A 15,901-nucleotide genomic window follows, 5' to 3' on the forward strand; every position below is an offset into this window, starting at 1 on the left:
AATGAGCCATTGAATTTCTTGGTAAAAATTGAGACATTCTTTCCTACTTTGGTTTCTTCTATTAGCAGATATTTCTAAAAGGTTTTCACAACAAGGTCATTCTGTATAGCACAGGGAACTATATTCAATATTCTGTGACAAACCATAATGGAAAAGAATATATATATATGTATAACTGAGTCACTTTGCTGTACAGAAGAAATTAACAAAACATTGTAAATCAACTATACTTCAATAAGATTTTTTAAAAATTAAAAAAAAAGGTTTTCAGAATTCACATGTTCATATCCAGGTTCTGTTCAACTATAATAGGATAATACTTTTTGCAAGCATCCAATCTTATTGTTCTAAATATAGAGTATGTGAGTGGTAGTAAGAAACACCCCAGTGTTATGGAAAGATTATGAATACTGTCTGGTTTTTTTGGGTTTGTTTTTGCTTGCAGATTATTCAAACTTTGAGATTGCTTTCTCACTGTACAATGGGGTAGTAATTGCTTCTTTGTAGAATTTTGTAATGGATTAAGTAAGATAATGTTTGTAAAGTGCCAGGCATGATGCTTGGTGTGTAATGACATTTATTTGTCATTACACAATTATTTAAAGCTGTTCTATGAGTAGTTATTCTTCTTTCACTTAGTGTTTCCTGTATCTGACTGGTAGTTCCCCCACCCCATAGTAGCGGACAGGGTATTGTTGTATGGGGGTGTGTGTGTGTAGCAATGATAAAGCTATGACATTATTAAAATTACAAAAATGAAAATAAACTTTTGGGGGGTGTTTTGATGCAGACAGCTTTACTAAACCGCCTGGAGCGAATTTTCGAAGCATGTTTTCCTTCCATATTTGTCCCTGATACTGAAGAAGAAGTTACTTCCCTGAAGCACTTGCTGGAAGCAAGCACCTTGCCAATACAAAGAAGAGAGGCCTTAGCTGAAAGTGGGTAAGTAGTAGACACTTTTCAGATAGCATGTATATTTGTTAGTTTCAACTGTTCTAATTTATAAGATTATCTAAGGTTATCTTAAACCATTAAGGTTCTAAAATATTACTGTGTTTAAGTTTAAAAAATTATATTGTGCTAAAAGATATGATTTAAAAAATTCTCTACTTGTCCATTTTTGAGCTTTTTTTAAAAAAATTCTAAATCGATATTCTAATCAATTTTTTATATTATTTTTTGATTTCCTAGTATGATAGATGAAAATTTAGATCTTACATCTGCTATTCTCTTCTCTTCATCTTCCCAGTATACTTATATCATAGTTTTTGGTTAAATTGTTATTTGGTATTTTCATTATTACGATCATATATATAGTGTTCACAGCTAAGCCACTATTTTCTTTATAGTATACCTTTTTCCTGGATTTAATAATTGCCTCTCTTTTTCATTTACTGAGTCTTTCCCTACCCTCCAACAGCCTGTGAATATAATTTTACTTGTGATAAGACCTATCAAGCTGACCATTCCATTTTTTACCTGGAGTCCTCCATCTTCCAGTTCCTTCCAATCTGGAATGGATCAGTCTGGGCCCCCTAAACACATGTTGTCTTGGGACTTCCCTTCACTTAAATCCCATTTTGGTGGAGCACATCCTCTAATAGCCTCCTCAGAGAAAAAGGTACACAGGAGGTAAAATTTTACTTTATTCTACCACTACATCAAATTTATAATTTAGGGTCTTTTGTTGCTGGTGTTCTGAAATTTCACAATGAAGTATCTCGATATGAATCTTTTTTCATTCATTGGACTGAGTACTAGGTAGGAACCTTTCAATCTGGAAGCTTCTGTTCTTCAGTATTGAGCAATTCTCTTGTAATGACAATTACCTTCCTCCATTGCCTCTGTTTTCTTTCTGGAACTCCTATTAATTATTAGATGTTAGAGGGTCTAGATTGACTTGCTAATTTTATTCTTATTCCTGGATAGTTCTGTTGCATTTCGTTACTCCCCACCTCTGGAGGCAGGATTTCTTAATTTCATTGAAGATGCATATTATTTTTGCTTCTTGACTTTTGTTTTGGGGTGATTTCTGAGAACAGAAGGGGATAAAAAGGTTGATGTTTTGCCATCTTTAAACTGTAGATATTTTTTTAAAATATGCTAGCTGTACAGATAGTTCATACTCTTAGACCCAAGAGATTCATTCTCAGGAAATAACACAATTCTGCAATAACACACACCATAAAATACAGGAAGATATTCTTGTACTACTAGCAATAGGAGCCAAACAGTAAGAACAACTTAATTAAAACTGTATGATGATTGTGGCTAAATAAATGATGATGCATCTGTCTAATAGAACATTACACAACCACTGAAAAAGATACATATGGACATAAGGAAATGCTTAAAATCTGAAAAAAGAATACAGAATTTTAAATATGCTGTAATTGCAACTGTATTTGTGGGTCAAGACTCAAGGAGAAAACATATTAAATAGCTCCAGAAAGATGGTGGGATGCTGGGTGGTATCTTTCCTCCTTTTAAATATTTTTGCCTTACAATTTAAAAAAAATAACAAACAGGCCAAATTTTTGCTTGATTGTTTCAAATGAATTTAACTTACTTTTCTAATGACTAAGTGTTGGCTGTTGATTTCATTCAGATAGTAGTTATATACTCATGTTAGACACAAGATTAATTGAAATGTATATTTCACAGTCACATTAAAAGTAGAATTCATGGTGAAAGCTATTGAGTAACCCATGAAAGCTATTGAGTAACCCATGGCTTCATCGTGACCTTTGCAGGGAACTGCTGGATGTGTGGGCTGAGCTACAGGACATCCATGATGCACATGGCTTGAGATATCAGTGGGGTGGCTCCCATAGCAACAAGAAGCTCTTGTGCTCCTTGGGAATAGACACCCGAAACATTGTGAGTTTATTAGTACCTTGGAAAATCCTTTAATCAACCTATGAATGTTTTTAAATTCTGTCACACTTCTGTTGAAACTAGTTCCTCAGAAAAATAAATATTAGTTGGTTTAACATGTTCATGTATTTTTGAATATGCCAACTTTTAAGCATAAATCTATCTAGATTTTTCTGCAATATTTCTTATTTTTAGGAAAAGTTGTTTAGTGTTTTTCCTTAACTATAAAATGAAGGAATTGGGCTAGGAGATCAAAAATATAACCCCATAAGGGCAATTTAACAATTTATTCAATTTATCATTCACGATGTATGTAATAAAGCATTACAAGCATATTTTGGAAACTTTCATTCTATGACAGATCATTCTCTAAATATATGTTCTTTCTCTCTAACGTACGTATATAGCTCTTCACGGGCAATAAGAAGCAACCTGTTATAGTGCCCATGTATGCAGCAGGATTGGTAAGTACAAAGATGTCTTTGCATGTGTTTATCATTGCTGCATTTATTCTGTAAAATCATCTTGCATAGCACGACATGGAAAGTGTATTTTAAGGGGCATTTACTGTGGGGGCGTTTACTGTGGGGCCATTAAGAGAATACAGTATCCTTTTTCGATCTCATAAATCCCTTCAAGTCTTGATCTGAGGATATTTTTCTGTATTCTATTAATTATAGACACTTTTGCTTTAGATAGAAAATTATTTTTTATCATAGTAATATTAGTGCTCATAACTTTTTGTAAAATCCACCTTTGGAAGTCTCTCTCTTTTAATTTGCTTTTAAAAAGAAGAAGCTGAAGTATCTGAAGCCTTAGCTATCACTTGTTTTAATGCATTTGCGATTATTTTTAAATAATGCAGTATTGAAGCCATGGATGTATATCAAAGCTTGGAAATACCAAATTATAACAAATGAAAATGAGTCAGGACCCATAATTGGTATTTAGTTTTTCCATTAATGTTTTAAACGTGTTGAATTTTGTTTTTTCAGATATGCCAGGTAGTCCAGGAAAACTGAGGAATTTTCATTCTGTACCTTATCAAGACTCAGTCACATTTTAAAGTTTGACTTGTTTGTGGTTTTTGGTGTGTCTTTGAGTTATTGGTGCATAAAAATGTCCTATCAAAGTAAAAGTATTTTAAAATTCTTTCACCAATAACTTGGAAATAAGAAAAAAATACTGTGTTTAAGATAGAGAAAAAAATAACTGAGGAACCCTTGGTATGGAGTTTAAGTTTAAAAACCCTTTATGTGCATGTGAAAATGAATTTGCTGTGGAACTTGACCTTTTTTTAATCTGCAAACTTTTCCATGAATAAGCTCTAATTATTGTTATTGAATTGTTTGCTTTGTTTTGTTTTGTGGAATTGCACAAAAACTTCTGTGCTTGACCTTTTTTTAAAAAATCAGTTTCTGCTCCTTTGTGAATGGTTATCTTGTATTTTCAAAACACCTTGATCATCCCTACTCTCTTTTATGTTGTAGGTAAATGTAATCCAGAACGTTTCTTTAACTTTCTGGTTATGTGGATCTCTTTCCTCAGGGAGTAGCATTCTAGAGATTGTTGGTGGTGTTATTGTCACATTCTGAATAGGAAGTAGGAATTTAATTTGTGGGCACTTTTCATTCAGCATGTTGGCGACAGTAACCTACTTAATGCTCTGTGTTAGGGTCAGCACATTAGCCAATTCTTTTAAGTTTTATGTGGAATTAGAGACTAATGTCTATGCTTTTTTTCCTATCTTAATTACAACCTTTTATTAGTAATGTAATTTTACCATTTTTGTAAGCTTTTAATACCAAAGTTGGTTTAGTGAATGTATCATCTCCTCCTCCATCTTTGTGATGCCTTATATTTAGAAACTTACTCTTTTTCATATCTGGTTTCAAATTTTAATGATACCTGAATTTTTCCCATGGTACTTTACGCACATGAGATGTTCAGTATCTTTTGATCTCATCTTGAGGAATAGTACCTGAAATTGTCATTTAAGTCACTGGCTCTGAGACTTTAATGTGCATTGGAGTGGCTTGGAAGACTCGTTAAAACACAGAATGCTGAGCACCACCCCCAGTTTCTTATTCGGTAGGTCTGGGGTAGGTCTCAAAAATTTGCGCATTTGACAAGTTCCCAGGTGATAGAGAAGCTACTGATGGGGACCACTTTGAGAACCACTGACTTAAGGGAGAGTTCATATTAGAAAAGTTGGCTAAGACTAGTAATTGTTTGCCAAATGCATGGAGCCTTTGTAGAAGGGCACACTAGAAAGCCTGTATAATGTGTATGGTATTGAATTAGACCATGAATTTATTTTCATTTTTCAAGCTGCTAGGTTAAAGCCTTTCACATGCACTGTTAAGAACTAAATCTGTAAATTGCTTATTTAGCTTATGCTTGATTTTATGAGGGTAGGGGGATTCTCCTGAAAACTTGGTTTTAGAAATGCATGGATTCTAACTATAAGATTCCTGACTTAGCAGCTTTGGGTTTTTTCCCCCAGTAGTAAAGGGAGACTTTTATTTGGTTGATAACTATTCAAGAACTTATCAAGTATTATTTTAAAATTTGTAAAAGCTTGGGCCTTTTTTCATGCCAGTAACCTGGATTATTACCCATTATTTTTAGTGTTTGGTAGAACATTAATGCAAAATGCTGATTTTTTTCTTCTTCTGTGTTTCTACATCCATCTTGAATGTTTTTCTCTCTTACTCAAAAAGTGTGTTAGATTCATAGTAGAATATATAAGATGTTTTCCCCTCTGAAATGACTGTCTCTGCTTTGCCAGTCCAAAGAACCAAGAACTAAGGTTCCCATCTATAGTGGAGCAAGGATCAAACACTAAATTCACATTGAAACATGTAGACGTCATCACATTATATGGTGTGTTTTAGAATCAGCTCTCACCTCTCCAAGCACCACCATGGTGTAATGTGTATGAAGAGTGCCCTTTCCTGCAGTTTCAGATCTGAAACATCAGAATAATGTTGGATTCTTAGGGCATGGATGTGATACACTGTTCTGCTTGCCTCTTCCCCGCTCCCACCATCCCATGTGCTTATGCTTTTGTATGACAGTGATAACCAGGCACTTTACAACAAATCCAGTTCAATTACAATGTCTTGCTTCAAAAAGTTTGGATTCCAAAGGTATTATTATGAAACATTTCCCATTATAGTGCTGTAAGATTTTCACGAAGCAAAATTTAGGACTAGTTCCTTTTGGTCTTCAGTTCTTTTCAGATGACCTCTTTTCTTTCTGCTTTCTACTAGATTAACTTTCTTGTAAAAAAAGTTTACAAAGTTTATGGGCTGATCCTTCCCCCCCATTAATGGCTAATATGCCTTTTTCAGGGTATGTTAGAGCCCACCAAGGAACCATTGAAACCACTATCTGCTGCAGAGAAAATCGCTTCCATCGGTCAGACAACCACTGTGTCACCAGAAATGAACACATGTACATCTGACCAATTCCAGGTAAAAATATCTGGATGTATATAGATATTTTTATGCATGTATATACACGTATGTCCACACACATTGTTGTTTCCCTTAATATATAACTTATAGTTTTTGAAATATTTTTAAAATTTAGTTTCATGATAGATGTAATTTCAGTTACTTATTAATATCCCTTGAAATACAATGAGCAAGTTCTCTTTAATTTAAAAAAATAGAAAAGGCAATTTGAGAACTGGCTGGTTATGGGTAAGTCCTTTAAACCTATCCAGGACTTAGTCTTTTTACCTATAAAATGAGGACTTTGAAGCAAGCATCTCTAAAAATCCCTTACAGCTTGAACATTATATGATCATTATTACTGACACACAAATCTGGTAAGTGCTAGATTTCAAAAAAATGGAAAACACTGCATTTATACCAGCTCTTCAAGTCTGCTATAGTGTGTTTTTCCTGAAGCCTGCAAAAATTTTATAAAGTAATAAAATTTAGGTGTGTTTATTACATCAAAAACTGTTGTTTTGAGAGTTTGAATAAAGCTGTTAAGTTAAAAATGATGTGGCCTTTAACAAAACATTCTATGGATTAGGAAAAAAAGAAAGCTCTCTTACCTTTCTTATCCTTTACCTCCTTGGGACATTTAAGCACAAATCGTATTTCAGTCTAATATGTTTAATATCAAAGCCTTCCCTCTTACTTTTTATCTGGGAGAACATAGCCACTTTGGTTTGCTTACTTTTTCGACATCGAATTGTTTTTTAAAATATTAGTATTCTTAATGAACATTACCATTTCTAAAACATATTCTTGCTGTGTTTGTCATTTCTTAACCTTAAATATCATCTTTGATTATGTCTAACACAATAATGTATGTTTGGACAGCCTTTTCCAAAATGTATGTTCCATTGAACACTAATTCCCAGAAATGCTCCACTAAAGAAGGGTTCCATAGTGAAGTAAGTTTGGGAAATATTTCATATCATACCCTACAACCACCCTTGGAGATTCACAACCCACATATTAAGGACTCTGAAGAATCTTGCAGTGAATAACCCTATTTAATTTTACTTCATTTCTCAAGTTTACTTGGCCACAGGACCCTTTTCTGAAGAACATACTTTGGAAAATAATTTTGTAAAGCAAGGTCCTACTTTTTCAGGTGTGTTTCAAGAAACATCTAATATTACTGCTGTGTACCACTGTGGTTTATACTTGGGCTTAGCTTAAACATGCCTCTGAAGCCAGTTTATTACTGGCACTGAATTAGTGGGCAAGGGGACCTAATGCGTAAAATGCCTGGCCTTATTGATGGCTGGGCAACAGGCAAGGTGCCTTGGGCAAAATGTCTCAGTAGGTTGAATCTGTCCTTAGCTCTCTTCTTTTCATTGGCCTTATATTGCCCTCTGGCTATCAACTGCTCTCCCAGGCCTGCCAGGTTTATGCAGGTTCCAAAATTACTTCTCCCACAGCACATTCTCACTTCTGCCCCAATCAACATTCTTATTCCTACGATGCTAGGTATTAGGAAAGTAATTTGAGTAACTGCCTGGTATGTTTTCTGGAAATGGAGCTGTTCTTACTTGAGGCCACTTGTTGCTACTTTTACTTGCCTCCTTCTCCTCTTCTCCTCTATCCAACCACTTCCACGTGTTACAGCCCCATAAGTTATTGCTTATTTTATCAGAGTTAGCTGTCACCTGTCATTTTTGCCTAGTCATACCTCATACTTATCATCTTTCTTATATAATTTAATTATAGACTTGATTAAAAGTTTAGATAACCTAAAAAAAGCATGTGTGTTAATTTAACAGAAGATTTTTAGTAGAAATTAATGTGTGTTAATTTAGTGGAGGTTAGTTGCAGCTCCATATGTATTCAGCTGCTGCCACCTCTGTGCATACATATACACCCCTATGTACTTGTAATCAAGGGACTCTCTCCCTATTTACAGGCAAGTGTAGGAATTTTCAGCAACATCTAAGCATATCTAACATTTTTGCTGGAAGATGGAACTTGGTCTCTTGCTACTTATATTTTTTAAAAGCTCTTTTTAAGCAAATATGTCCTTTTATTCTGTTTCATGCACACATTTCTCTTTTTAAAAAATACACATATAAATAATGAATTAACAAGTTTATTCTGTACTTTTTTATGGTAGTTTGTGATCCTCACTGGCTTTAGTTTTTAGGCTTTTGGGAAACCAGTGAAAATAATATTTCCCAGTGGAAATTCAAACTTATTTCTGAATTGACTTGAGCCTGTGTAGGTCTGCATTCTAACATTCAAATTGAAGATTTCAGCATGCGTATCAGAGTTTTGTGCTGAGATGCCTAACCGCCATCACTAGATTGCATGACCTTTGCTTGGCTCCATACTTCTGATTCAGGTTAAGATACTTAACAAACATCTGAAATGCATTGTAAAGATTCTCTATATAAAGTGATATTTCTTACCACTATTCTTTGGCATGCAATGTATATATTATATATACATTATATAAACATGTATATATTTTTCACTTAACATTTTGGCCATGCAGTCTTTCTCCTAGTGATAATTTTCAGATTAAACAGCCATAGCCATTAGTGCTAGAAGCTTAGCAAAATGTGTCAGGAAAGACCTGTTCAATACCTAAATTTCCCCGTGCCCCCGCCCAAAGCGTATAGCAGACCTTCCTCTTATGTTTTGGCATCATTGAACAGTGACTTTCAAACTTATCATAGTTGTATAATTCTCATTATGACTGCATTCTTTTTGGCCTGTCTTTTCTATTTCAGTTTGGTACCCACTGAATTTTTATCTTCCACATCAGTTTGTACTCATCAGTCTTATAGCCATTGCATCTCTTGTTTAGGAATTTAATATTTTACTAACAACTGTTAATGTTTTTTTAAGATACTTTTACCTGAAAAAACAGTTTATAGGTAAAAAGCAGTAGTGATACTTTTTGTTGTTGTCGTTTGCATCTTTATCCACTGAATTTCAAGGTCACACCATTCACGGTGCCATTGATTCCCCTCTAAGATCAGTACTTTAACCATACTTTATTCACTGCTGAGTAAAGTCAGCTCTCTGGCTATCAGTTATCCAGCTAGTCACCACTAGCAAACTTCTTTTCTTAGGCTACTTTATGTTGCTATTTCAGTTGTGAATCAGAGTTTTAGAGATAGAAGAAAGAAAAAATGACTATCTAGCACTGTACTCTCTTTTTACACTTAGAAAAACATATTTGGAAAGACTAAGTGATTTACCCAAAATCACTATAGCACACATCAGTGCTATAGCTAGGACTAGAGCCAGAGTCTCCTGTCTCTAGTCTTTTCTTTCTCCCTCTTTTTATTATGACCTTGTCTCTTTTCTTTTGTCTCTGCATTAATCATTCATGCCACATTACTTAAAGTTGTTTGAAAATGTTTCGTTCCAGTGCTTTCTCCTTAAGTTGCCTACTTGTCTGTGCTGTTAGTTAGCCTATAATTATTTAGGTATCTGTTTTTCATCTTTCTCTTTTCCACTAAATTTTGATTCATGATTTAGCACCTCATTATTATAATATTGGCTGTGTCTTCAAAATGCCACACACCTCTGTGAGAAGCTAAAATTCCAGAAAATCACTGAAATATTTCAAAACATCCAGCTACTTGACATCATTTAGGTAAAACATGTTAATGAAACACCTTTGCTCCATATACCCAGAAACTTTGTTATTATGTAAATCTGGGTTTGGTCCATCCAGTCAGTGTTGAATAGTTCTAAAGGTGTTTCTGATCTAGAAGTAGAATAATATAAGTTGAATCTGTTGGAATGCCTACAGCTTTTTGTTTGTTTTTGAGATCAACTAAAGAAAATCTTTTCTAAATGTTATTTATCGGTCTTGCAGGTAGGTTATAAACTAGATTTTCACCAGGATTTTTAAAAATTTTATTTGAAATAATTATAGATTCACAGGAAGTTGCAAAGGTAGTACAGAAGAGGTACCTTGTGTCTTCACCAGTTTCCCCCATGATTACATCTTACATAATCATAGTACAATATCAAAACCAAGAATCTGACATTTGTGCAGTATGTGTGTGTGGTTCTGTGTCATCTTTCCATGTGTGTGACTACCTCCACAGTCAGCATACAGCATTTCTTCCATTTCCACAGCCAAGCCCCCGCCCCACCCTACTCCAGCTCCCACAACTCTCTCTCACCCCTGGCAACCACTAATGTTAGTGTTTTATTTTGTTTATACCTAGCCCCTCCATCTCCAGGCCCGACTTATATGGGGGAGACTAAGTGCTTATAGTAACATGCCTATAATTGGTTATCAAAGCAATTGTATTATAATGTCATGGGATTGAACTTTCAAAAATAGCCGATTCATGTTCCCTTCCTACAGGGAACAATGTCTTTGTCTACACAGAAAAAATGATTATAAAGTTGTTGTTTTTTTAATTTATTTTTTTATATTTTATTCATTTATTTTTGGCTGTGTTGGGTCTTTGTTGCTGCGTGCAGGCTCTCTCTAGTTATAGCAAGCAGGGGCTACTCTTTGCTAAGGTGCGCATGTTGCTCCGCGGCATGTGGGATCCTCCCGGGCCAGGGCTCAAACCTGTGTCCCCTGCATTGGCAGGCAGGTTCCTAACCACTGCACCACCAGGGAAGTCCCGATTATAAAGTTTTAATAAGTGCCTACCTTACAGTAAAGCATGGTGGTGAGCAATGTAGAAAAAAAAAGATGGCAACATGTTGATAGTAAGAGTCTAATAAAACATAGGTTATTTCAATAATTGTTGCCAACACCACCCTCAAAATAAAACAAGAAAATGAAAAAAAGGCATTTTTTTTCTTGTCAAGAATATTCTTAAAATAAAGCAGTGATCATTTTTAAATGTTTTGTACTACCTTCCATCTTCTATGTATCATTTGCTCATTTTATCTTTATGTGTTTGGTAGTTAACAGAATTTTAAAACCTAGAATACTCAAATGAGTTCTGCGTATACTTTTCAGTACATTATTTTAAAAATTAAATTCTAATACTGATTATAAGTAATTTCTAAATTAAAGAAGATGATTGATTTTTTTAGATTTTTATATATAAGGAAACCAACTAAATTAACTATACATGTTTATACAACTAGTTACTTAGTCTTTAATAACCCAAATTGCCTCACTTTCAGTGGTACCTTCTCTATTGCATTATATTATCTATTAAGAAATTTTAAGTGGATAGTCATTTAAAATAAAGTGGATAACTCTTTAGTGAAAAAAAAAAATCAGTGATGTTTTTAAATATTTTTATTGTAATCAAGCCAGTAGTTTAAATCATGATTTGAGAATAGATTGAAATCTTGACATAGGATCAGTCCATAAATTTCTGTTTGAAAATGTAAAGATAATTCCATTTCTCAGATACAACATTTTTAATGTCAACACGCTGTACTGTTTTGCAATTTCAGTTTGTGTTAATATTTGTAGATAACCTTCTGAAATTGTAAATTATCCCAATTTTGTCTTTAGGTATCTTATTGCCTAATGATCTTGCTATAATAGTGTTTCGTTTTATTTTTAAGGATTCTTTATGTTGCTACAACCTATACTGATTAATTTTGATTTTTTGGTTTTCAACTCTAGGAGTCTCTACCACCCGTCCAGTTTGACTGGAGTAGCAGTGGCCTTACTAACCCTTTAGATGGTACGTCTCTCCGTAGAGCCTCTAGCACCAGAGCTAGAGTTAAGAAAGCTACAAAGTTCAGACAGACTTCTCTCTGCTGACTTCCTTTTTTGTTTGAACATAACTTCTTATCTTTGGAAATTCAGGCTTTCTTTCTGAATAGTGATTGCTCAAGAAACCAGCTGTTACTAGTATTAACAGTATTAATGTCCATATATAGGTAGTAGTAGCCAGATAAAATTTTAGTTTCTTTATCTCAAGACAAAAACAAGCTTCCTTATTTTTCACAAATATCTAGGCAGTTTAAATGATATTTTAGGTAAGACCAATTTACTTGAAATTTTTTTTTGTAGTCTTAGTTCATGGAATTTTCTTGGATGCAAAGTCTTGTGTGTAGAGGCTGCTTTAAAGCACAAAGCACAATTATTTAACCAAAAACGATGTGCAAATAGATCCATATTTATTGACTCAAAGTAGTTTTCAGATTTAATAATATTTTATAGTGCACTTATATGCAAAGGAAAAACGAATGATTTTCATGATCCTTTTCTAAAACTTATCTCAAAATACTAGTAGGTAGTTCCAGGAATAATTGGTTTCACTTATGGCTTTAAAAGAAAATCCTGAAAAAGGATTAACTTATTCCAATAAGGTGGGGTTTTTAAGTAATACAAAATGCTAGTTTTCCTGTGTGTTGACATCACAAGTTTTAATTGGACTCTGAGGTATAATTACTCTTACTCCTTATACTTCATAAGTTGTTTGAGCCATGGTGTAAAACACCTGCTATTCTATCAGCTTTGCCTTAGAGTGGGGGATCCCAGGATATCTGGAAAGCATCCAATTGAATATCCGTGCTGAAGGAAAGCCTGGATGCACCCTCTGCTGTTGTCTGGTGTCTTATTCAGTCAAATCATCATGCTTTTTATTAACAAACAACTTCTTTAAAAATGTATACTATTTCTGATTACTGTTTCAGAGTTAAAGGGGAACAGTACAGCTTGAGGTTGCACATCAGGGTAGGGCAGTTATGACATTCCTTATTACGTTATTTTATTTTAAACTAAGTTAATGTATTGGTGCCTGTCCTGAAACTGACAACTTTGTCACTTTTAAAAAGCATTAATTAGAAACCAACACTACTAACATAAAAGATTTATTTGGGCATGTACAGTGATTTAATGTTGGGTTGAGATTAAAGTATTGTTTCCCTTTAACGGGTATACTTTCCCCTTGGTCTTTCTGGTATGGCTTCGAGTTTCAATTGAAAGAACCGAACTCCTAACTAAAACCTTACTAAGTGTCAAATTATTTACGTTGTACATGAGAAAATGTACATTGAATTAAATTGTTACTTTAGAAATGTCCTTAGCAGTGAAAAACTAATACTGTACACATTGTTTTAATGTTGATTTAAAAATATGTAATGACTACTAATTATAACCTGCATGTTCAAGTGTGTGTCTTACCCCTTTTTACACATAACCCCTCCTCCCTTGGCTTACCTTCTGTGTGGCTGCCTACCAACACGGTCACTGAATTTCAAGCTAGTGGAGGTTCCACTCTTCTGAACCTTGATTTCTTTGGGCCCGTGGATGACAGTAGCTCTAGCAGCAGCACCACAATCCCAGGTCAGCAGAGTGTTAAAACCATAATTCTAGTTTATTTACTAAAAGCATGACCACATCACTTGACTTTCCTATAAACAAGGAAACAAGTAGATTGTATTCTCTATAATGTCTACTACTTTTCTTTCATCTATCTACTGTTATTTTCTAGTAGTGTAACTATAAAAAATGACTTATGTGAAATGTATTTTAAGGAAAGCTTAAAATTATACTGACAGAGTATAATATTCAGAGCTGAAAGTAGTTTCTAGATATAAAACAGCCCTAATGTCCTTACACAGTTAAAGGCAGGGTTTTTTTTTCCCCCTGTAAATAGAAAATGTGATATTTTATATGCTTATTTTTAAAGCATATTCTGCAAAGCCATTTGAAAAAATACAAATTTAGAGATATAAGAATATTTTAGTACACAAAGGTGACTTTACATTATAGTGTCTGTGATAATAGAACCTTTTACAAATTCTAGCATTCAATTAGTTGTTCATTAGTGCTGCTAAATGTATAATTAGGTTCCAAAATGTTGGAGTCTAGCACTTAGTTATATAGTCCCACATAGAATTATTACTGTTTTATGTAGCTCTTGAATAGAAAGTTTACTGTTTTCCATGGAGGAAAAAAAAAATGTTAAAGATAATAATAGAAAATAATTGCTATGAGATACTAAAAGCTAGAAATTAAAACTTACTGGAGTGCCTGTTAAATTAATGTTCAGCCTGGCGAAAGTTCAGTTCATTGACCAAAGGCCTAATGTACTTTGTCATTTTCTAACTGAATAAACGATTAAAATATAATGGCATTTTTATGTTTACATTTTATTTAATATGATTTTAATGACTCCCTGTCATCCCAACTTGTGATCTGGTAATCATGCCCATTGATACCAGGCGGCTGTTGAGGTGCTATATAGATGCTGATGCCCAGAATGCATAGGGAGGGTCCCTCTCAGTCCCCACTAGGATCAGTTAGACAGCCAGCCTGGTTCCTGAGAATCTGCTGGTTTTGTTCAGCTAGATAACCCTGCCACCCACTTCTAGCAATTTAGGAGCCATGATGGGAAATGGGGGAGACTAAGACAATCAGCTAAGGGTGAACCTGGGATCCAGAATGCCCTTCTCCAAGAGCTGGTTATGGAAATCTGATTGTGCTATAAGGACATTCCAAGGCCGTTTTGTAGAATGACTGGATTCCGCAAATCTAATCCCCTGGTTATCATTTTCATTGTTTCCAAGATTTTACAAGCATATGAAAAACTAATGTGTCTGGTTTTGACTTCAAAATATTTCACTATTTAAATTACTTCTAAACACATGTGAGCTATGAAATGACCTGGGTGAGCTAATTAGTTTTTAATACTTAATGGGGGGAAGAAACCCAAAATCTTGTGTATCAGTTTCCTTATTACTATAATCCCAAGAATGAATTACCAAGCTCCTATTTCTAATTTGCTCTCAGCTTTGTTTTGTCAGGGACTGTATCATAATTTAAATGAGGTCACTATTTTGGGGTGTCTAAAAACCTGGTTTAAATTTAATTTTTGGTTACATTTCAAACTCAGTTAAAAATCACCCATAAGAGCACAAATCATCTGACTGTATAAAGAAGTACAGAAATGACCTGATAAACCAGGCTCAGTATACATACACAGCTTTGAGAAGAGCAAGCAGTTTCAGAAGCTTAGAGCTGTAATGGAAATGAAATTAGCATGGTCAATGGCGGTCCTCCTTACTTTGGAACCTTTTAAATATTTTCCTTCCGTATTTTCATTAATATACTCTAGCTGCTGTGTAAACCTGATTACTATAAATTTGCTTTGGCTTGTTTTATTGCTATTGGGTTTTGTTAAAACTTACCATCAAGCTACAGGTGTCAACACTTTCCTGAGTATTCCATTTCACCACTTGCTTGCACTTTTTCTGACTTGTTTCTGGGAAAGTCATTTTGTCTTAGCTTGCGGTTATTTAATTATTTTGTGTTTGAGACTTAGGAGGTTGGCATAGAACTTGGTTGGCTAGCTTTATTTATGTAACTAAACTATGCCTCATTAAGGTTCTGTTAAAAAAAAACCTCTTCCATTAAAAAAATTACTTTCCAGTTTTTTGTGTAGAGTAAGTAGTTGTCTTGTTTTTGAAAAGTATAAAATATAGCCATAGTACTTTTTTTGGTGATAATGGTTTTGGGAGGTTGGGGGAGGTTGAAGGTTTTTTTTTAAAAATCTCCCACTTCACTGTTTGACGGCCAAGTTGTCAGTATTGTATAAACCCAACTAAATTTTTACTAGCAC

At 34.2% G+C, this 15,901-nt stretch overlaps 1 protein-coding gene across 5 annotated transcripts in view; it reads left to right on the plus strand.

Moving 5' to 3' along the window:
* The window catches only part of AFTPH (aftiphilin), a 64,356-nt gene that overhangs the window by 38,877 nt on the left and 9,578 nt on the right, over positions 1 to 15,901 (plus strand). For 2 of the 5 annotated variants that reach the window (XM_027131830.1, XM_027131829.1), the window contains 6 exons: positions 791 to 942; positions 2,754 to 2,880; positions 3,285 to 3,341; positions 6,234 to 6,356; positions 11,953 to 12,013; positions 13,540 to 13,623. In XM_027131830.1, coding sequence (XP_026987631.1) covers positions 791 to 942; positions 2,754 to 2,880; positions 3,285 to 3,341; positions 6,234 to 6,356; positions 11,953 to 12,013; positions 13,540 to 13,623 — 604 coding nt within the window. The remainder of the gene's footprint in view (positions 1 to 790; positions 943 to 2,753; positions 2,881 to 3,284; positions 3,342 to 6,233; positions 6,357 to 11,952; positions 12,014 to 13,539; positions 13,624 to 15,901) is intronic. The other 3 variants (XM_027131832.1, XM_027131833.1, XM_027131831.1) reach the window with 2 other exon arrangements.

This window comes from Aethalodelphis obliquidens, unplaced genomic scaffold (genome assembly GCF_003676395.1).
Source record: "Aethalodelphis obliquidens isolate GAN/ISIS:26980383/991018 unplaced genomic scaffold, ASM367639v1 scaffold40, whole genome shotgun sequence".
Taxonomy (NCBI): domain Eukaryota; kingdom Metazoa; phylum Chordata; class Mammalia; order Artiodactyla; family Delphinidae; genus Aethalodelphis; species Aethalodelphis obliquidens.